This window comes from Pelodiscus sinensis, chromosome 29, assembly GCF_049634645.1.
Source record: "Pelodiscus sinensis isolate JC-2024 chromosome 29, ASM4963464v1, whole genome shotgun sequence".
Taxonomy (NCBI): Eukaryota; Metazoa; Chordata; order Testudines; family Trionychidae; genus Pelodiscus; species Pelodiscus sinensis.
In genome coordinates this window covers 745,589-767,345 of record NC_134739.1, presented here as the reverse complement: position 1 = coordinate 767,345, position 21,757 = coordinate 745,589, and the positions used below count along the sequence as shown (strand labels likewise).

Genomic DNA, 21,757 nt, shown 5'->3' with positions numbered 1-21,757 from the left:
AGTTCTCAGTGCGGGAACATCCCCCGAGCACCCCATGCCCAGAACCAGCTCCCTGCCCCCCCCCCCACCCGCCCCACCCCCGCAAGTTCACAGTGAGGGAACATCCCCCGAGCACCCCATGCCCAGAACCAGCTCCCTGCCCCCCCCCCGCCCCACCGCCCCGCCCCCGCGAGTTCTCAGTGCGGGAACATCCCCCGAGCACCCCATGCCCAGAACCAGCTCCCTGCCCCCCCCCCGCCCCACCGCCCCACCCCCGCGAGTTCTCAGTGCGGGAACATCCCCCGAGCACCCCATGCCCAGAACCAGCTCCCTGCCCCCCCCCGCCCCACCGCCCCACCCCCGCGAGTTCTCAGTGCGGGAACATCCCCCGAGCACCCCATGCCCAGAACCAGCTCCCTGCCCCCCCCCCGCCCCACCGCCCCACCCCCGCGAGTTCTCAGTGCGGGAACATCCCCCGAGCACCCCATGCCCAGAACCAGCTCCCTGCCCCCACCCCGGCCCCCCACCCGCCCCACCCCGCGAGTTCTCAGTTCAGGAACATCCCCCAAACACCCCATGCCCAGAACCAGCTCCCTGCCCCCCCCCCCGCCCCACCACCCCACCCCCGCGAGTTCTCAGTGCAGGAACATCCCCCAAGCACCCCATGCCCAGAACCAGCTCCCTGCCCCCCCCCGCCCCACCACCCCACCCCCGCAAGTTCTCAGTGCAGGAACATCCCCCGAGCACCCCATGCCCAGAACCAGCTCCCTGCCCCCACCCCGGCCCCCCACCCGCCCCACCCTGGGCCCCACCCCGCGAGTTCTCAGTGCAGGAACATCCCCCAAACACCCCATGCCCAGAACCAGCTCCCTGCCCCGCCCTCCGGCTCTCACCCTGAGCGTCTCCAGTTCACGGCGCGCCTGGCTCAGCTGCTTCTCCAGCGCCGCGATCTTGGCCAGGGACTCGTTCTCCGCATCCTGCAGCTTCTCTGTGAGCTGCGAGAGGAGCCGGCCTCAGCGGGGCGAGGCCAGGGCACAGCGTGCAGAGGGGAGGTGCCGCTGGCACAGCCCCGGTGCCAGGCATCCAGGAGCAGGGTGTGCAGCAGACCCTGCTGGGAGCCCCACCCACGAGTGGCCCGGCGTCCCCTCCAGGTGCCAGGGGTTGGGACCTCCTGGCCCGGGGCAGCAGGCCCAGCCCAGGGGAGCCGCTGGGCTAAGTGACAGTGCCAGCCCCCGGGCTGATGGAGCTGCCGGTGGCGGGGGGCTCGCTCTCTACCCCCGGCCAAGAGACGGACGAGCAGGGAGCCCGCTCAGCCTTGGCCAGAGCGCACGGCCACACGGCCACCGCCTCGCTCCCTGCCTGCTGCCCAGGCCCTCACCTGCCCCACTTGCTCCTGGAGGTCCTCCAAGTGCTCCAGCACAGCGTTCTTGGTCTCCGTGTCCTCCAGCAGGGCGCTCACGTCGAAGATGTTGTCCAGGTAGGCCTGGATCTGCACCTGCAGCTTGTCGCTCTCCGTGTGCCGCAGCCTCTGCCGCCAGACAGCAAGGGCTCCTGGTGAGTCGGCCCGGCCCGTAGCCCTGCCGGACGCCCACTGTGCCCGCCCAAGGCCCCTCTGCCCACCCGCCTCCCGCTGCTCTGGAACGGGGCTCAGGAAGGGGACCCCCGTTCTACCCCATCCCAGCACTTCCGGGTGGCCCGGCCCATGACCCACTCGGCGTGCGCAGATGAGGCCTGGGGAGAGGGCCCCGGCCGTGGGGCAGGGCACCCAGACCAGCTCCCCTCCCGCCCCCCAAGCAGCCTCACCTCCAGATACTCGTCCAGCCCCAGGTGGGTGAACTCGTACTGCAGGAAGACGCGGAAGTTCATGTTCTCCACCGAGTGCACCACGATGTTGATGAACTGCATGCAGGCCACCTGCCGGGGAGCCGGGGTTAGCGCCAGCGCCTCCCACAGCTGGGCCTCCCTGCCCAGCCTCCTGGGACCTTGCCGCACGGCGCTGCGCTCTGCCCGGAACCCGGCAGCAGCGGTACGGGCAGGGCCCGGCGTTCCCCGGACGAGCCGCTGCAGAGGGACCCAGGCCAGCAGCCGAGGCGTGAACCCGGCGTCCTGCCGCCCACTCCAGCCCTGCCCCCTGCGTTCAAGCCGGCGACGTCGCCGACTGGCTTGGGGGCTAAACCCGACCCCGGTAAACCAGCTTCTTTCCAACCCAAGTTGCATGTTTTCATTTCCCCCGTGAGAGGAAACCCCCGAACAACGGCCCCAGCCCCGGCCATCGCCAGCCGCCGCGCGTGCACCTGTGCTGAACCGCTTCGGCGCCAGGCTTCTCCGGGCAGCCGCCTCCGCGCGCTCAGCCCCAAGAGCGTCGCCCGCTTTGTCTTTCCAGCCACGCCTTGGGGGCGGACACGAGGGAAGCCCCCCCAGCGGGGCCCAGGGAAAATCAAGCCTCAGACACCCATCAGTGGGGCTCGCGGCATTTGGGGGGCCCCCGGCGAGCTCTGGAGACCCCCAGGCTGTGTGGGGCTTGGCTCCGATCCACTGCCCCCTAGTGCTTAGCTGCCTGTGCACAACAAAAGCCCCCTTCCTACTGACGGGAGATTCCCTTCGTCGCTGGGGCGCCAGAGGCCTGGGGCAGGATTGCAGTCGTTCCTCGGCACCCCACGCCTGGGCTGGGCAGGCTGACGGCTGCGTGTGACACTCTGGATCCACCCGCGGGCGGCAGGACGTGGCCCCTTGGCGCCGGTGGACGGGAGGGGCTGCAGACAGCGTTGTCCTGCACTAAGCCGACGGGCAAACCCGCCCCCTCCACACCACACAAGGCCCGAAGGCGCAGGGAGCGGCCGAGCAGGGCGGACGGTTTGGGGTGGGCCGGAGAAGGAGCTGCCTGGCCCCACGTCCGGCCCCCGCGTGCTCACCATGAAGTCAATGTTGCTGTCCTCGTTCCAGAAATACTCCATGAGCCTCTCGAAGCGATTCTTCTCGCCGCAGACCTGTGGGCAGGCCAAAGCACTCAGCAGGGGCAGCCTCAGGGTCCCTAGACACCGCCCCCCAGGGCACTGCCCTAGACGCCGCCCAGCGACCGCCCTGCCGGCCACGGGGCATGAGACGGGCGCGCCGGGGGCACGTGGCAGTCTGGGCGGGGGGCGCCGTGACGGGGTGAGGTCGCAGAGGAGCCCTTGGGGGTGCCTCTGTCACGGGCGCATGTGCACGTCAGTGCGCCCCAGAGCAGTGCCCCACACCCCCCCATTACCCGCCCCCGTGCGGGCCCCTCGCCCCCATTCCCCGCCCCTGTGCGGGCCCCTCGCCCCCCATTCCCCGCCCCCGTGCGGGCCCCTCGCCCCCCATTCCCTGCCCCCATGCGGGCCCCTCGCCCCCCATTCCCCGCCCCCGTGCGGGCCCAGGCCTCACCACAGCGTGTGCCAGCTCCGAGCCCACGAGCCCTCGGCGTAAACCCCCAGCCCGGTGCAACTGAGATCTCCAGGCACCCAAAGGCAGCTGGGGATTGGGGTGATTCCCCAGGGCGCCTCCAGCTCTGCCTCCTGGCTGCACTAGTCCAGTTGGTCCCAGCCCCCCCCGCCCCCCGCATGGGGCCCTGCCCTGCGCCCGGCACCCAGGCACTGCTGCAGCACAAGCCAGACTCTTCGATAACAGCTGGGCCCAGGCTGGAGCCTCGGCACCTGGTGTCACGTTGCTGAATTGGAGGGAAGCAGCCAGATCACTGCTGCACCCCTAGGTGGGGGTGTTGGCCCCAGAAATTGGTGTGGGGGGAGCCATGTGGGGTATTGAATGGGAGATTATTGTTTGTTGATCTTATGTACGCTATTTATGTGAGTAATGTCTGTGTGTGTAGGTAGGAATCTGTGATCTGTGTGGAAGCTGCATGGCTATGAACAGGCTGATTAGCCAGGCCCTGTGGTACAATGGCACTTGATGGGCCAAGGACACACCCAAAGAATGGGGGCTGTCACCTGAGGGCAGCCAGCAGGGAACACAGAGGTTGGCCTCTGACCAGGTGACTTGCTGCATACAAGAAGAGGCCAGGAAGGAGTATAAAGAGGCCATGTGGTCGATGCCATTTTGTTCTCAGCTCAGCACTTCATCCCAGAGGCAGCACTGCAGGGATTGAAGAGCCCGGAAGACCTGTGAACCCATCCTGATCGTAGGATGTGCAATAAGAACTTTTTAACCAGCAGCTGCAACATCTCTGCTAGAGCCTGCATCGAGGATTGGGAGATTCGGTGCATGTAACGTACTGTACTTTAATAACCTTACTCTCATGCTTTTCTTTCTTGTAATAATAAACCTTTAGATATAGATTCTAAAGGATTGGCCCAGCGTGGTTTGTGGGTAAGGTCCAGAGGATAAATTGACCAGGGATCTGTGGCTGGTTTCTTGGAACCGGACAGAACTTGTTCGGGGTAGGTGGGATTGGGTGCTAGGACCCCCCACCTGTGTATGAGGCCCGGGGCCATCTGGGGCACGGATATTGCTGGGGTGTCGGAGGGGTTTTGCTCGGGAGGCTTCAGGCAGGCAGCTGAAGCGCTCGGTGGGACTGGTGTGTGACCTGTTTGGAGAGGTCACCAGTCGGGGGCTGTAAGGAGCCCCGGGTTTGAGCAATTCGCCCTGAGCGGACGCCCTTAGCTGTGCCCAGACACGGCCCAGTCTGTCACACCTGGCCACTAGCGACCAGGCTGCCCTGCGGGGCTGGGAATGGCAGCGACCCAGAGGGGAGGGGAGGCCTGCAGGGGCCAGGCCTGGGATTGCAGCGGCAGGGAGGAGGCGGGGAGCTCGGCGGCGCAGCCCCGGCCGTGAGTCGGCAGAGGCCCCAGTGCAGGGCACGAGGTGGCATGAGCAGGGAGCGGGAGCCCAGGAGACCCACAGGGAGCGTCTGAGCCCAGCATTCTCCTGGCTTCAGCCCAGCCCAGCCCAACTGCCCCCCCCAGGTGCTGCAGCTCAGAGGGGCCCGCGAAGGCTAAGAACAGCCAGACGGGGTCAGACCAACGGTCCATCCAGCCCAGCGTCCCGTCTGCCCACAGTGGCCAGCGCCAGGTGCCCCAGTGGGAGGGGACACAACAGGGAATCCTCACACGATCCCTCCCCTGTCACCCCCTCCAGAGAAAGAGAGGCCAGGGACCCCAGTCCTACCCAACCTGGCTAATAGCCACTGATGGACCTAACCTCCATGAATCTGTCTAGCTCTTTTTTGAACCCTGTTAAAGTCCCAGCCTTCACCACATCCACTGGCGAGGAGTTCCACAGGTGACTGTGCGCTGTATGAAGACGAACTTCCTTTTATATTTTAAACCTGCTGCCTGTTCATTTCATTTGATGGCCCCTAGTTCTTATATTGTGGGAATAAGTAAATACCTTTTCCTTATTCGCTTTTTCCACACCAGTCATGATCTTATCGACCTCTGTCCTATCCCCCTTCGTCTCCTCTTTTCTAAGCTGAACAGTCCCCATCTCTTTAATCTCTCTTCATACGGGACCTGTTCCAAACCCCTCAGCATTTTTGTTGCCTTTTTCTGAAGCTTTTCCAGTGCCAAGAGATCTGTTTTGAGATGAGGCGACCACGTCTGTAGGCCGTATTCGAGATCAGGGCGGACCATGGTTTTAATGATTCCTAACATTCTGCTTGCTTGTTTGACTGCCGCTGCACGCTGAGTGGTGTTTGTAGAGAACTAGCCACAGTGACGCCAAGATATCTGTGCCTCAGTTTCCCCATGTGCAAGAGGGGCGAGTACCTGAGACATCCCTCCACAGGGTTTGCGAGGGACTGAATATCAGTGCCAGGAAACCCCTCGAGCTGGTTGGTGGAAGGGGCTACTGTGGGCGCCGCACTGTTCACTAGTGCGAAGGGCAGAGGTTGCACAGAGATGAGAAACCCTGGCGAGGCCACGCTCCACATGCTCCTGCCCTGGCCAGACCTGACCCAATCCATGTGGGACCGCCCCACGCCCCATGCCCCGGCCCCACCATGCCCAGCACCTCAGCCCAGGGCCACCGCTTTAGGAATCCAAGTGAGCAGAGCCCCAGAAGGGCCACGGGGCACAGCCCAGAGTGGGGGCAGGTGCCTGGCAGGGCCGTAGCAAAGCAGCACCGAGGGGAATGGGCAGAGGCTGCTCCGTCGGAGGGGTTACATTTCCCCGGCTTGCCACGTCCCCTAGTCCAGGCGCGTCTCTCCTCAGGCCTGACCCGCACAGCCCCAGCAGGGAGCTGGGGATCAGAGAAGGCAACTGAGGCAGGGGAAGGGCAGGGATTCCCGGAGCCGCATGGAGAGTTGCGGTCAGAGCTGGGTCTAGGAGGCAGGAGTCCCCCGCCCCATCCCCCACCCCAGGCTCTGACCTCCTTGAAGTTGTCGAAGGCAGAGAGGATGATGTCGTGTCCTCCTCGGACCAGGCACACGGCGGCCAGCAGCTCCAGGACGAGGGCTTTGGTCCTGCAGGGAGAAGCGCGGGTCGGACCGGAGCCTGCTGCCACGGCCACGGCCACGGCCCTCCTCCTGCGCCCTCCGCCACCCGCCCCTGCGCCCTCCCCCCGTGTCACACGCCCCACCCGCCCCTGCACCCTCCCCCGCCGTTCACCCCCAGCTCCCCCACCCCCGGGGGCATGTGCCCTCCTCAACTCCCTCCCCTGCACGATGCCACCGCCGGGGCGGAGGCCACGGCCCCACGGCCTGTCTGGCGGCGCCGGGCCCGGGCAGCGCACCTGGGGTTCCTGTTGTTCAGGCTCAAGGTGATCTCGTTGACACAGGCTGGGTGGTTCATCACCAGGCTGAACCCCGACTAGGGGAGAGACGAGCGTTAGCCTCCCCGCCCCGCCGGTGCCCTTACGGCAGAGCCCCCTGGCCTGCCCCCGCGGGGCCGGAGCGAGCGCAGCCAGGCCCGTCAGACGGGGCCGGCGCGGAGCAGCCGATGCCAGGGCAGAGCAGGAGCCCAGGCCCAGAGCCAGGACTCGGGAGGGGCTGGGGCAGGAGGGAGAACACAAGGGAGGGGCGCGAGGGGGGCAGGGGACATGGGAGGGAGGCTGCTCAGCCATGAGACTGTCGGGTCTCAGCCCCCCCCTCCGGTCAGTGCAGCCCAGCGCCCCCACCCAGGAACCCCCCCGTCCGTGCCGGCCCCTGGCCCGGGGATGAATCCAGCAGCTGCGCCCAGGGGGTGCCCAGCAGGGCCGCAGCCTCCTGCCGCCGGGACCCCGCAGATTAACTGCAGGGGCCAGTGGCCACTGCTCCTGGGGCCCCTGTGCCTGGCCCAGCAGGGCCCCGGGCTGCAGCCGAGCAGGGAAATCCCGGAGCCCCCAGGCTGCCCCCCGCCCCCGGCCCCACCTGGTAGTTCATGATGGCGCGCAGGCACATGATGCAGACGTGGACGTCGTCCTTCTGGCTGATGAGGCGGGAGTTGCGCAGCGCCTTCCTGCTGGGCGCCGGGTGCAGCCTGCGCCAAGGGGAGAGCGGGTGAGGCGGGGCGGGGGCGGCCGAAGCTCCGGCAGGGCCTGGCTCAGGCCGGCAGCAGGGCAGCCCCGAGCCACCCACTCCCGCCCGGGGCTGGCGTGGGGACGGGGCCGGGCGTGCGGCGGGCGAGCCGGGGAGGTGCTGTGGGGAGTCCAGGGGGACCTAGGCCCAGGGCTGGCGGGCCGGGCACTGCGCTTGCTTGGGCCCGCGGCCCCGGTGCGCGGCTGATCTCGGGGGCTGCGGGAGGCTCACCGGGGCGCGCAGGAGGTCACAGGTGGGTTACTCTCCTGCTCGCTCCAAGGGGCGCTGGAGGGAAGGCCTGGGCGCGCCTGCGGAAAGAGGGTGTGGGCCTGCTGGTTCAAGAGGCAGCAGCTGAAGGAGGATTAGGCCTGCAGGACAGGAGGGAGAAAGAGCTTCACGGGGCTGCTCCCTCCTCCCGGGCCCAGGGCGGGGGGGAATGGGGGGCCGGGAGGCCTCGGGGCCCTGCAGGCGGCAGGGGAGCAAGGCCGGGCCGAGCGCTCAGCATCGCGGGGGCGGGCCTGGATCCTGCTGGGCTTCACGTCTGCCTGCAGCGCGCTCCCTCCGCCTTTCACACCAGCCTGTCCCTGACGTCCCTGCCCTGCCCGTCCCTCCAGGCCCGCCCCGCCGAGGGACGCCACCAGACCCAGCGAGGGGCTTTCAGCCAGCACTCCCGGGCTGGGGTCCTCCCGGGGCAGCCGGGAACTCGGGAAGTGCCCACGAAGGGCGATCTGTGCCCTGGGCCCGAGGGGATCGACTCTGGTTTCCACGGCAGCCTTGTTAACACTCCTGGGGGGCATGTCCAGCTCGGGCTCCACAGGCCGACGCAGGCCCCGCGCACCACAGCCCCGGCGGGCACCCGCTGCACCCAAGGGAGGACGCGCTGGGATACTGCCCCTGGCTAGACAGGGTCCCACAGGATCCCGCTTGCCCCATCCCCTGCGCTCGGTCGGCCCCACGGGGTCAGACTCTGGCTCCCCCCCATGGCTGGGCTGGCCCCACGGGGTCAGACTCTGGCTCCCCCCATTGCTGGGCCGGCCCCACGGGGTCAGACTCTGGCTCCCCCCCATGGCTGGGCCCCACGGGGCCACAGGGGAAAAGCCCGTATCCCTGAGAGCGCACAGCCGGCAGGAGCAGCCCAGCTGCGGGCCAGGGCACCGGTCGTACAGCGAGGCGGGAGCGCCCTGCGGGTGAGCAGACGGCAGAGCCAAATCTCCCCCATCCCAAGAGCCTGGGCACCTACCGTGAGCCGCGGCCCAAGGGAAGCGTGCAAGAGAAGACTGTGGTTAGAACATGGGAGGGGCGGGCAGGCTCAGAAGCGTCTCCCATCAGCAGGGGCCGAAGCCAGCTGGGTCCAGCTCCTCAGGGCCCACTGGTCCATCTCCCCTTGTCTCAGATCCCCACGTTTCACCTCAGCCCTGGCCTGAGCTAGCAGCTACCGGGGACCGAGGCCCATCATGGGACAGGCCTTGCCCTGGGGCACACGGAGAGTCGGGGTGGGGGGGGAATGTGTCAGCGATCAGGGCAGGAGGCTCAATTCCCTGCTCTGCTACCGACTGCGGGGTGGCCTTGGGCACAGGGCTTAGCCGTGCTGCCGGCACTGGATGGGAAGGGGGGAACGGCCCTGCGCTGCCTCACGGGCACCACGGGAAACGCACGAGCCGAGGCCGGGGGCACCGGGAAGCAGCTGCAAGCGTCTCGCAGGAGCACAGCCTGGGTTCCTGGCGCTAGGCCCCGGCACTGGGCAGCCTGTGCCTCCGCCTGCTCTCTGGGTCCCCCAGCTCCAGCTCTGTCAGTTACGGGGGCGGTTTAGAGCCCCCAGCTTGCCATTTACACAACCGGCCTTCGGGCTAACATCGGATCAGGGCAGGTTTCGTTGGTCCTCTAGTGGCTACAGCCCGATCCTGCTGCAAGGGCCACTCAGCCACAGCCAACACACGCAGCACGAGGAGCAGCGCTGGGCATCTCTCTCTCGGTGGTGGGTTTGACAAATATTATTGTTGTCGTTGCAGTTTTAATTGTAAAACCTTTCAGCCAGCTCCACTATTCAGCTCTCTCTCTTCCCTGGCACCCAGCAAGCCACTAGCCTCAGGCACATCCTGCAGCATGGAGTGCCACAAGTTACAGATGTGGTATGCTAGTGGGGAGAGGGGCGGGTTCCTCAGCTCAGCAACTCCAGACTGTACTGGGCAACCTGCCAGCGCCCTGAGCCAAAGCTGTGTGTGGAGTTTGCTAGGCGGCCATGGGGCAGTAGGCCCACGGGCATTCCCACAGGGCGGGGCTGGTGTGTGCATGGCTGTAAGTGTTCCCCGCTGGGAGGGGGGTGCCGCCCGCCTGGCCCGGGGCAGGCAGCCCACGGGCTGTGCTAACATCAGGCCGGGCGAGGACTCTTGCAGCCCGTTTGCTTGGCCAGAAGAGCCAGGCCCCGAGGGCTGCCCCTTCTCGACAGCCTCCCCGCCAGCGGGCTGCGTGTTACCTGACAGTCATGTGCCTTGTCTTGGAGGAGCCCTGAGTGGGGGAGGAGGAGTTGCTCTTGCTGAGGTCCTCCATGGATCTGTCAGGGGACTTGCCCTTGTCGGAGCCCGGGCTCCCGTTATCTGCGCTCTCCATGTTGTACCTGGAGACAGCACGGTCAGGTGAGGCCGGGTGTGAGCGGGATCCCGGCCCGCGGGGGAAGGGCAGGCCCAGCACGGAGCCCGGCCACAGGAGGCCCCACGCGAGCCGGGGCGGGCGGAGACGGCTCGGCCCCGCTCTGCTCCCACGCCGCAGGGCGGGCGGAGACGGGCCCGGCCAGCCCCTCAGCCCGACGAGCCCTTCCCCCGCGTCCTGCTGCCCCCGGGCGTGCGTGGCACCGGGGGCCCAGGGCTCCGGGAGCACACCGTCCAGCGTCCGGCCCTGCAGGCGCGGGGCTTTGAGGGAACTCAGCCTGCCCGCGGCAGAGGGTTCAGCACCCAGGACAGGGACAGCCACGGGGCCGGGGGAGGGGAACTGCCTCCGCTCATGGGGCCACGTTTGCTAACGGGCTGCGGTTTCCTAGATCGGTTTTAAAGGCAAACGGGACCATCTACGCCGGCCGTCCCGCCCAGCCCCGGCCATGGACCCTCCCCAGGGCCCTGGCACCCGCCAGAACTAGAGCCCGGTTCTCAGCCCCGGAGCCAAAGGCCCCCGCAGCGTGCACTACCGCAAGCTCTCAGCCCCAGCCCACGCAGCCACGCTCGCCCCTCCGCCGCGGCTCGACGAGGTGGCCTTTGCGGCGCCACCCGGGCCAGCGGGGCTGCCGGCTCTGCGTTCCCAGAGCCTGGCCCACACGCCCCCGCGATGCTCAGGGTGCACGGGGGCAGGGGACAGGACTTCGCTCTACATGGTACCGAGACGCTCAGGTGCTTGTCACGCTGCCCGGGGGTCGGGCGCCGCCCATGGCAAAGTGCCAGGATGGAGGGAGCTTTCTGGAGGAGGGGGCTGGTCCTGAGTAGCCCCTCCCAGGGACGGAGAGTTGATCCTCCCCCAGGCAGGCTGTTCCGCTGGTTAATCGCCCTCCCGGGAGCAATTGGCCCCTCCCTTCCAGTCACAACTTGTCTGGCTTCCCTGGGGCCTCACGCCACCTGCCTGCTCCATCCCAGAGCCCTCTGCTCCTGGGCCTGCTCCTGCAACCCCAGATCCCGCCGGCCTCCCGTGGGGAGCTGGGGCATCCGCCCCACCGCTGCAGGGGCCAGGTTCCTGCAGCCCCCGGCCACCCCAGAGTGTCGTGTGCCTGGCCAGGGAAGGGCGTGTGGATATCGCTTTTCACAGTGAAACGTGCCAGGGCAGACCGGCCAGCCAGCGCCCCACGGCCCCCCAGGCCGGGCGCTGCCCCGTCTGTGGCTCTTCGCCGGCCTTCCTGCGGGCGGGGCTGCCTCCCCTGCTCCCCGGGGGCCCAGAGGGCGAGGGGCCCGGAGTCCCGCCCCGGAGCTGGCAGCGTGGCCCCCGGGCAGCACGCTGCTCCTGCAGGTCCCTGGCTCTGGGTGGGACCCGCTCACAGCCCCCCACTGCTCTGCGCGCGGAGGAAAGGGCCGGGCAAAGTCCCGCCAGCCCCCCTCCCCCGGGCTCAGCCATGACTCACGTGACGGCGCACTGGGCGAAGGCGAGATAATCCAGCAGCACGTCCAGACCCTTGTTCTCCTCGCTCAGGAACTCCTGGACCCAGCTGGCGGAGAGACGGGCGTCAGCCAGGGACCGACAGCCCAGCTGCAGCCTCTCCTCTCCCCTCGGCTGCGCTCCCCCCCTTCCCTTTGCTTCCTCTCCAGGTGCCTCCTCGCCCAGGCTGGCGCTCTGCCCCCCCCCCCCCCGCATCTCCCTCCCAGGCAGGAGCGTCCCAGCCCTGCGGCTACCCCCACTTGGCCTGAACCCCGCTGAATGGGGAGCCCTGCCCTGCACGATCCCAGCGCTCCCCCCAGTGAGCTAGGTCACAGCCGAGGCAGCCTGGTCCGGCCCGGTCTGACATGTCTCCAGGCTCACTCCCCATCGGGGCCCGGCCATGTGGTTGCACCCCCAGGGACAGCCAGCAGTACCTCCGCGCCCCCCCCCCCCCCCCCCGCACCGCACAGCCGTCCCAGGCTCGCTGCTCCAGGGGGACTTTGGCCCTTTCCTGAGAGCTCTGTCCCACCCCCAAAGCCTCCGCGCGCCCCCCGGACTGCTCAGGCCATCACTGCCTCTCCGTCTCGCAGCCCCATGGTGGCTCGGGGACATGCCCAAGGCCAGGCAGGGAGTCTGTGGCAAGGCTGGGAATTGTCCCAAGTCCCAGAGCCTGAACCCCCCGACCTGCCTTGCTGCTGTCCCGTCAATCCCCCCGCTCGCCCCCCACCCCATCTGCACGGGGAGAAGGCCCAGGTGCCTCTCTCTGCCTCTGCCGCTCTGAGCCGTCATGGGCGCCATGGGTCAGCCCCAGCCCCACGCTCAGGGCGGGGCCCTGCCCCATGCCCAGACCACAGGATGGCCGTTCCAAGGCCGCGCCGGGGGAGATTTAGCCTGATGCACTGCGGGCCGCTGTGGCCGTGCAGACAGGTCGGATCCCGAGAGCCGGGAACGTCGGCGCCCGTGTGGACACGCGCAAAGGGAGGGCCGCTGCCCCCGACACGGCGATAGGGGCAGCCGAGGGAATTTCCCGTCTCGGCCCCGCCCTGCCCCGGGCCGGCAGACAGCCTGGGGCCCACGAAATCAGGAGATGGCTGCCGGGGAGGCAGCCCCGTGGCAAACCCATCGCGAGCTCCCCGGGGCACAGCCAGGCAGTGACCGGCCCAGACCTCGGGCTGGCTGCAGCGCTGAGCAGGCAAGAGCACAGCACCCCTTGCCCGCTCGCTCCTGCGTCGGCCCCCTCCCAGCACAGACCGACAGCCCCAGGGCACGGGCCCCGCCCCGGACTGAGCCCCCGGGCTGGGAGCGGCCCCCCGAGGGCGACAGGCCCGTGCCGGCGCCCGCGACCCGCACACACTCACCCGATGTAGTTGGTGCGCAGCGAGATCTCCAGCTCTCGGAGCACCTGGGTGGACTCCTGCACTCGCCTCTTGAACTGCGGGGCAGACAGGCCGGGGGGTCAGGCAGATCTGCAGCCTCGCGGCTCTTCTGCCGCAAACCAGCCGCTAGGCCAGCGCGCCCCAGCAGCCCTGACCCCGCCCCGCTGCAACGGGGACTCTAGCGCCCGGCCCCTCAGCGCCCCCAGGCCTTGGCAGAGCTCCGTGTTCCCAGCACCCAAGCGACAGGCCCCTGGCTACTGCTGCCTGGGATGGGGGAGCCCGGGGGGGTCTCGCTGAGGGGGACGCTGACGTGTGGAGAGCTGGGGACCTGGCTCCCACGAGGTCAGAGCGCGGGGAGGGGCGCTGGGGGCAGGAGGGAAGGGAGCGGGGGAGGGACTCTGGGGGTGGGAGGGAAAGGGAGCGGGGGAGGGGCGCTGGGGGTAGGAGGGAAAAGGAGAGGGGGAGGGGGACTGGGGGCAGGTGGGAAGGGAGCAGGGGAGGGGTGCTGGGAGCAGGGGGGAAGGGAGCGGTGGAGGGACGCTGGGGGGCGGGAGGGAAAGGGAGCGGGGGAGGGGCGCTGGGGGCGGGAGGGAAAGGGAGCGGGGGAGGGGCGCTAGGGATGGGAGGGAAAGGGAGTGGGGGAGGGGCGCTGGGGGCGGGAGGGAAAGGGAGCGGGGGAGGGGCGCTGGGGGCGGGGAGGGAAAGGGAGCGGGGGAGGGGCGCTGGGGGCGGGAGGGAAAGGGAGCGGGGGAGGGGCGCTGGGGGCGGGAGGGAAAGCGAGCGGGGGAGAGGTGCTGGGGGTGGGAGGGAAAGGGAGCGGGGGAGGGGCGCTAGGGATGGGAGGGAAAGGGAGCGGGGGAGGGGTGCTGGGGGCAGGAGGGAAAGGCAGTGGGGGAAGAGCGCTGGGGGCGGGAGGGAAAGGGAGCGGGGGAGGGGCGCTGGGTGGCGGAAGGGAAAGGGAGCAGGGGAGGGGCGCTGGGGGCGGGAGGGAAAGGGAGCGGGGGAGGGGCGCTGGGGGCGGGAGGGAAAGGGAGCGGGGGAGGGGCGCTGGGGGCGGGAGGGAAAGGGAGCGGGGGAGGGGCGCTGGGGGCGGGAGGGAAAGGGAGCGGGGGAGGGGCGCTGGGGGCGGGAGGGAAAGCGAGCGGGGAGAGGTGCTGGGGGTGGGAGGGAAAGGGAGCGGGGGAGGGGCGCTAGGGATGGGAGGGAAAGGGAGCGGGGGAGGGGTGCTGGGGGCAGGAGGGAAAGGCAGTGGGGGAAGAGCGCTGGGGGCGGGAGGGAAAGGGAGCGGGGGAGGGGCGCTGGGTGGCGGAAGGGAAAGGGAGCGGGGGAAGAGCGCTGGGGGCGGGAGGGAAAGGGAGCGGGGGAGGGGCGCTGGGGGCGGGAGGGAAAGGCAGTGGGGGAGGGGCGCTGGGGGCGGGAGGGAAAGGGAGCGGGGGAGGGGCGCTGGGGGGTGGGAGGGAAAGCGAGCGGGGAGAGGTGCTGGGGGTGGGAGGGAAAGGGAGCGGGGGAGGGGCGCTAGGGATGGGAGGGAAAGGGAGCGGGGGAGGGGTGCTGGGGGCAGGAGGGAAAGGCAGTGGGGGAAGAGCGCTGGGGGCGGGAGGGAAAGGGAGCGGGGAGGGGCGCTGGGTGGCGGAAGGGAAAGGGAGCGGGGAAGAGCGCTGGGGGCGGGAGGGAAAGGGAGCGGGGGAGGGGCGCTGGGGGGGCGGGAGGGAAAGGGAGCGGGGGAGGGGTGCTGGGGGCGGGAGGGAAAGGCAGTGGGGGAAGAGCGCTGGGGGCGGGAGGGAAAGGGAGCGGGGGAGGGGCGCTGGGGGCGGGAGGGAAAGGGAGCGGGGGAGGGGTGCCAGGACTCCCCTCCTATGTCTCTGAGCCGGGCAGCTCAGCCGGCCCCTGACCTCACCGGAGCATCTTTCCCAGGGATCCCCCCCTGCCTGGTCCCTGGGCCAGACGCCCTCCCCAGCCCACCGGTATCCAGCCCCACCCCCCACGAGGGGCCCTCGGCTGTTCCCCGTGGCCCTGGGCTCCCAGGAAGCCGAGGGGGCCGGGCTGTGACTCAGGCAGCCCCCCCAGCCCAGCCCCCCTTCTGGGTCCCGACCAGGCGTCTCTCTCCTGGCAAAGGGAGCCGCTTGCTGCGGACGCTGCGCCCGATGGGCCCCTGGCCCCAGCCCCCGGGGAGTTTGCTGCCTCCTTGAAGGGGTCGTGGCAAGGAAAGGGGCTGTCCGGCCAGACTCCCTCCCCCTTGGAGAGGGCAGCCCACCCACCAATGGCTCCCCTCCCCTTTGGGACACCCCCCCCCCCCCCCGACCTCGGCGCTGGAAGGGCCAGGAAGGGGAGGGGAGAACAAAAGGGGGAGGGTAAAACCAGCCAATCAGAAGTCACCTTTCTACCGACTCCGCCCGTGTCCAGGTAGCTCTTCAGTTTCTGGATGTAGGCAGAAGGGGGGGTTCTTGACCTGGAACCGTTCCTGGGGGGGAGGGGGGAGACATTCAGGCCTGGTTCTCATACAGCCCCGAGCACTGGGCAGCCGCAGGGGTCTGTGCACAAGGGACAGCTGCGGAGGGCCAGGGAGAGAGCGGCTCAGGAAGCCCACGGCAGCCAGGTCGCCCCCACCCCCCGGGAACGGCCAGACCACGCGCCGGCGGCTCCACGCAGAACCGACATGCCGGGATCTGGGCGGGAGCAAGCGAACCGGCCGCCAGCCCCGTCCTCCAGGGCACAGCGAGCGGGTGCCCTCGGCTGCGGCATCACCCTGCCCCCCCCGGACACCGGGCAGGCCCCGGGGATCCTCCCCCGGCAGCCACGGCCTGGAGACAGAAGCTGCCCGGGGCAGTGCCCTGCCCCAGACCACACCCCTGTGCTCTCTAGTCCAGCCTCCTGTCTCCCCACCCCAACCCCCATAGCCCCGAACAAGCGCTCTGTGGGCACCTCCCCATCCGCCCCAAGCCAGGCCCTGCCCACGGCCTCGGGAATAGTCCCCCTGCTTCACAAAGCAGAGAAATGAAGGGAGCTGCCCAAGGGAGAGTTGGTGGCAGGAGTGGGATTAGAACCCAGATCTCCTGATGTCCAGTTCCGGGCCTAACCACAGACCAGGCTTTGTCCCTTCACACAGCATCAGGCTGCCTCCTGCCCCACCACGTGATATGGCACCAGGCCTGCCCCCACCCACGGCATGGTCCTGGGCCTGCTCCCCCACGGCACAGCTGATGGGTGCGGGATTCCTGTGCCCAGCCAGAGCCAGAATCAGGGCCCTGCGGCTGTGGCTGTGGTGTGCCATGGTATCCCCAGCCGGCATGTGATGGCTCCGGCCCTGCTCCACCCCCTCAGGAGCGTGCATGGTGTGATGCCGTGGGGGTACGGTCCATGCGCTGGGCGCTGTGGTTGGGCTGTGCGCAGTGGATGATCCCTACTGGCCTCAGTCTGTAAGCACTGCCCAGCGGGGGGTCGCCCTGGGGGCCCGGATGAGGCCCAGGGCCCAGCCAGGTCTCACCGGAGAGGGAAGGGGTCTGGACAAGGGGAGGGGGTGGCTTGGGGAAGAGTCAGTCTTGGACCCTCCCCCAAGGGCTCTGAGGCTGCCTGCCCCCTCACTCAGATGCCCACATAGAACCCGGGCTGGGCGGTACCTCGCTGAAGCAAGAAACCCCCCGTCCTACTGGCTGGCGGAGTCTCGTCGTGTTGCGGACGTGGTGCAGGGTCGGGGCTCCCCGACGCGCCGCCACACGTGGGCCAGCCGGCCCTTGGCATCTCGGTGGGGGGGGGGATTCTGCCTGGCTCAGGGACCCGCGGGGACTGTGCCCATCTATTCAGAGCACAAAGACCCAGGTGCCTGACTTCCGCCCAGCCAGCCCCTGGCCTCTCCGTGGGGCCTGCCAGCAGCCGCAGGCAGGGCCGTGGGAATGCTGCTTTTTCCTTGCCCCCTGGGGAAGCAGCCAAACTCCCTGCTCTAGAGAAACGTGGCAGCCCGGGCCAGCCAGGAGCCCCCCCCCGACCCTCCTGAGGAGTTTGCTCAGCGTAGACCCCCCACAGCAGAAACCTGGAGTCACCGGGCCCTGAGCTAAGCAAGTGCAGAGGCTGCTTAAAACATTCAGCCACTCTGGCAATGCCCCCCCCCCCCCCCGCCCCCGGGAGGAAGCCGTTCTAGTGAGATGCGGCAATTTCAGGGTTTCTGAGGCGTTTGATCTCGCCGGTTTCTAATAATACTCGGCGCTGTGCAGCGTCTGCAGCCTCAGAGCGCTTGGCAGGCCTTATGGGCCGAGCCGGCAGCCTCCCCTGGCCCGGGGCTGGGTCAGAGCCAGCGCACACCCCGGCGAGAGGGGCCGGCGCGGTCTCTGCAGGCCGCCGCGAGGGGGCCCAGCGAGCCCGGCTCCGCAGGAGTCGTTCTGCTAAGGAAGTGACTGAGTGTGGGTGCAGAGATGGCAGGCGGAGAGAAATGACTCAGCGAGGAAGTGCCAGGATTGGCCTCTTGGCTCCCGAGGATTCAGCGCCTCAGATTGCTCTGCGGGGCCCGCTGGCGGGGAGCCAGCCCTCAGACGGCCCCCGGGCAGCAGCGGCTGCTGGGCCTGCGCCCCAGAACACCTGTGGGGAGGGCAGGGAGCGCCACGCTGCAAAGCAGCATTCAGCCCAGGTACCAGCCTGCCGATGCCGGAAGGGGCGTCTGGGTGTGAGTTTCCTGTTGTGAGCGGCAGGCAAAAGGTGCAGCTGAGCCGCTCGCAGCAGGTGCTAGGGTGGCCCTGGGGGTGACCCATGGGTGCCCCAGCCCCGTGAGACGCCCTGGATCAGGCCCCTCTGCCTCACCTGGTCACAGATCAGCTCCCACTTCTTCTCGCTGTCGTACTGGCAGAGCAGCTTCATCTTGTCGGGCGGCAGGTTCATGGAATCCTGCAGGGGAGAGACGGGAGGGGAGCAAGTTACGTCCCAGCCCTGAGGGAGGGGGAGAGCCCCGCGAGGGGTGGGCAGAGCCCCCTCTGTCTGTCCAGGCTGACGGACGATGCAGGGCCCCTTGCTGCCCAGGTATCCAGGTGAGGCCTCTTCCCCTTCCTCAAATGCACCAGGCCCAAGGGGCAGGCGTAAGGTCTCCACCCTCCTCCCAGCATTGCATCCCCCGAACCTCCGCCTCCAAAGACCCTGAGCGCCAGCTCCAATCCAGGTTGCTCCATCACCAGCCAGACCCGCCAGGACTGGTCAGGTGAGTCCCAGAGAGAAAGGGACCCCGGCACAGTCTGCCCTAGACAGGCAGAGACCTGGCTGCAGCACCAAGCAGGAGCCAGCCTTCGCCCCCTGGGATTCACAGTGCGCACGGTGCAGGGCAGGACCGCCCAGCTGGCTCAGTGCTGCGGCGGGGCCTGGGCTGAATCAAGAAAGCCAAGTTGAATCTTCCTGCAAAGACTGAGACGCCTGGTCCTAGCCAGCCCAGATCCGAGTGTGTCTGACTGCATTTTAACCAGGTCTCTGGGTGCTTCACAGTCAGCTGCTCAAAGCCTCACAGCCAGCCCTGATGGTGGGTCAGTGTCACTAGCTCCCATTTTATGGACAGGAAAACTGAGGCACAGGTGGGGGGTGAGGGGGCGTGGTTTGCCTAAATCCACACAGTGAGTGCAGGGGTGCAGAACCCAGGACTCCTGGCTCCCAGCCCCCAGCTGCGGCCATCGGCCTTGCCCTCCTACACGAGCGGTTGGCGCTCTCCCTGCCAGAGACCATGGCTACGGGCGCCGCCCGACGGGTTCAGCCCACGAAATCAGTGTCTGTGAGAGGCATTATCTCAGCAGCAGGATGTTGTGCACTGTGGTCTTCTCGGCACTGACGTTGCTCAACCCAGCTCCTTCCTGCCTCCCCATCCCGCGGCAGCGGCCGTCAGGGCCCAATCCAGAATGGGGAGCTGGCGAGGGCCCCGGGCAGCTCGCCGCGGCCCAGGATCGGGCCCCTCGTGCAGTAACTGGGTGCAGCCGGGTGGCTAATCCCCAGGCAGCCTGGCATTGCGTGCGCAGGGTCAGGAGGTGACCTCACTTCCCCTTTCCGCGGGGAGCACGGGGCCTCCACTTCTCCTTCTGCGTGGCCAGGCGGGGGGAGGGCTCGGGCCCAGCGACCTGGCGTTCTCAGCTCCCCGCGCCGCCAGGCCACTGGCTCTCAGCACAGGCCGCGCGGGGGGGGCCGGATGGTTTCAACAGGAATCCCAGACACACTGGACGTGACATCACTATCGACATCACGTCTGATTTAGCGCATCCCCGACAGTTCTGGTTTCGCCGTTTGGTTCCCGATCAGGAAGCTCAAACACCGGACACGCAGCAGCCTGCGCCGCCCTGGGCCTGCCGCCCTGCCCCCCCAGCACGGGCCCTCCCGCCCGCGGCTTTCCAGACTCAGGGCTCGCAGAGAGGCGGCAGCCACAAAAGGAGCCAGGGGGGGTATGAACAGGGCGGGGGGCCAGAGCCGCACCCCAGCAGCTCCCCACAGATATTTAACATGGGGGAGGGGTATTTACTTTCCTGGTTCTCAAGATAATTGTCAGCTCCCCCCCCCCATCAGCAAGGAGCCGGGAGCCACGGCCCCCAACTGGGGCAGCTAAAAGCTCCACGGCCCACGGGGGCAGGAGCAATGGCCAAAGGTGCTTAGGACGGGGCGCCTGCCCTGCCCTGCCCCTACCAAGGGTGAAATCCAGCCTGGGAGAGTGGCCGGCAGCCAGCCAGGGCCCAGCTGGGGCTGTCTGAAGAGGGAAAGGCCGCTCTGGCTCCAGCCGTGGGCAGGAGGGGCCTGGCTGCCGGGCGCTGCAGAGGGCACCGGACACAGAGCAGCGCCGGGGAGCTCGGGCCAGGCAAAGTCCCAGGCTGAGGCCTCGCTCGCCAGGCCTGAGGGTGCTAGGGCGGCAGGGCGGCAGCCAGGGCAGAAGGCAGCAGGCCCACCCTTGCCAGGGAGGAGTGGCCATGCCAGAGGGCACCGAGGGGAGCACAGATGTTGGGGTTCGCCGGGAGGGGGGCGCCAGCGTGCAGGGCTCGGCCACGGGGCCGTACCGCGAGGGAAGGGCACCACTGGCCGGGAGGGACTCAGAAGCCGGGTACCGAGGGCGGGACACCAGCCAGCCGACGCGCCCTGGGCTAGTTCCCCAGGAGACCAGCAGGAGGCGCCATGTGGCGAGTCATGACCCTGTTGCAGTGCTCATGGGATGCCCTTCCACCCTGCGATGAGCTGGCAGGCGTTTGTGAGTCACTGCCCTCTGCTGGATGGATTGAGAACCGCTCCATTGTAGGTCATAGACCCTACACTGCTAACAGGGATTCTCATCGCTAAGTAGGGCTCTGGGCTGCTGCTGTGTGAGCAGGAGGATCTGAGTTCTAGCTCCTCGGCTCCCATGACTGGGTGACGACAGAGACAACCGTGACGTGCCTGTAGATTTCTCCTGGTGCTCAAAGCTGAGGGCAGCAGCCCTCACAGCATTTCACACCATCAGGCTCCCTCCAAAACTGGGCCACAGGGGCAGAGCATCCTTGGAGCAGAGAAAACAAGAAATAAGGAAGGAACCAGGCTCGCAGAATTGTTTCCATTTGTGGGTGGAATACATTTTGTTCTGTGCACGTGGAGATGTGCACCACCCATAGAAACACAGGCTGCTGGCTGTGGGCGCCCTGCTAGTCAGCTGAGCGGCACCTGAGTCTCTCCCACCCAAGCGCTCAGCTTGCAGGGAACACGGCCCAGAGGGGTTTGGGCTTAGAACCAAACTGTGCAGGCACAAACCGAGAGGAGCCTCACTTGGGAGCAGGGCATCCCGGAGGAGACCTGCCAAGCCAGCCGCTCCCGAGGAAGGGAAATCTCTCCACCCGCTAATGGCACCTCAGTGCCCTTTGCGGTGCCGGGGGATGAACGAGGCGTCAGAGCCAGGCCGTGCGACTGTGGGGAGACCTTCAAGAGGGCTCCGTGGTTCTCCCCCCGTGGGGAAACCCGGGCCAGAGACTGGCATCCCCGGGCCTGGGGAGCCCCTCGCTCCAGCACCGCTGGGCGTAGCTGGGTCCTCCTGCCTCCCACTCACTCTCCTCCACGCTGGCTCATCCCACCTCCGCTTTGGGGTGAGCATCTGCCTGGGCCTCTCCTCCCTCCCTGCCGCAGCCGAGCAGAGCGAGCGGAGCAGGAGGCTAAAATTAGGTTGTGAGGCTAGAAACAGAAATAGCCTCGGGGAGACCAATCAGCGGCTCCGGCGCTCAGTGCCTGGTGTCAGAGCGGGACGGGGCTCCTCTCGCAAGCGGCACCTGTGCTGCCGCTCTCCTCCGAAAGGGGCCGCACGGCAGAGGGGCTGTTGGCGAGCGGCACAGAGCCCAACGGGGCCGCCGAGGCTTCGCAGTGCGCCCCACACAGCCAGCCAGAGCCTGGGCTCCCAAGAGCCCCCCTCCCATTGTCCCGTGATTCACCAGCCCCTCCCCGCGCCGCCAGATCAGACCCTGCTCTGATCCCGTCCTGCGGGGGCTCAGCCACCAGCACACTCTCGGACTGGCCTAGCACCCCAGCCTGCAGCCTCCCCTGGGCAGGACGGGCAGCACCTGGGCCCGAGCAGAGGGCAGGGACTGCTCCACTCCTGCCAGCCGCCCTATCAATCTCAAGGTGGCTCTGGCACTGCGGGGGGGGGGGGTGTCTGTCTTTGGATGACCCGAGGCTTCAACAGTTCAAATCCCATCACACCCTGCAAGAGGCTTAGTCAACCCAGGTGTCCTGGCCCAATTCATAAGAACAACCAGGCTGGGGCAGACCAAAGGTCCATGTAGCCCAGTGTCCTGGCTGCCCACCGCAGCCAAAGCCAGGTGCCCCGGAGGGAGTGAACAGAACAGGGAACCAGCCAGTGATCCCTCCC

General features: G+C 68.1%; 1 protein-coding gene across 1 annotated transcript in view; it reads right to left on the bottom strand.

The window, feature by feature from the left end:
* Positions 1–21,757, bottom strand: part of FMNL1 (formin like 1) — a 50,652-nt gene that overhangs the window by 14,093 nt on the left and 14,802 nt on the right. The window contains 13 exon segments of the mRNA XM_075911473.1: positions 873–974; positions 1,358–1,507; positions 1,783–1,893; positions 2,892–2,966; positions 6,322–6,415; positions 6,685–6,761; positions 7,301–7,409; positions 9,921–10,061; positions 11,544–11,627; positions 12,916–12,989; positions 15,310–15,372; positions 15,374–15,394; positions 17,722–17,805. Coding sequence (XP_075767588.1) covers positions 873–974; positions 1,358–1,507; positions 1,783–1,893; positions 2,892–2,966; positions 6,322–6,415; positions 6,685–6,761; positions 7,301–7,409; positions 9,921–10,061; positions 11,544–11,627; positions 12,916–12,989; positions 15,310–15,372; positions 15,374–15,394; positions 17,722–17,805 — 1,185 coding nt within the window.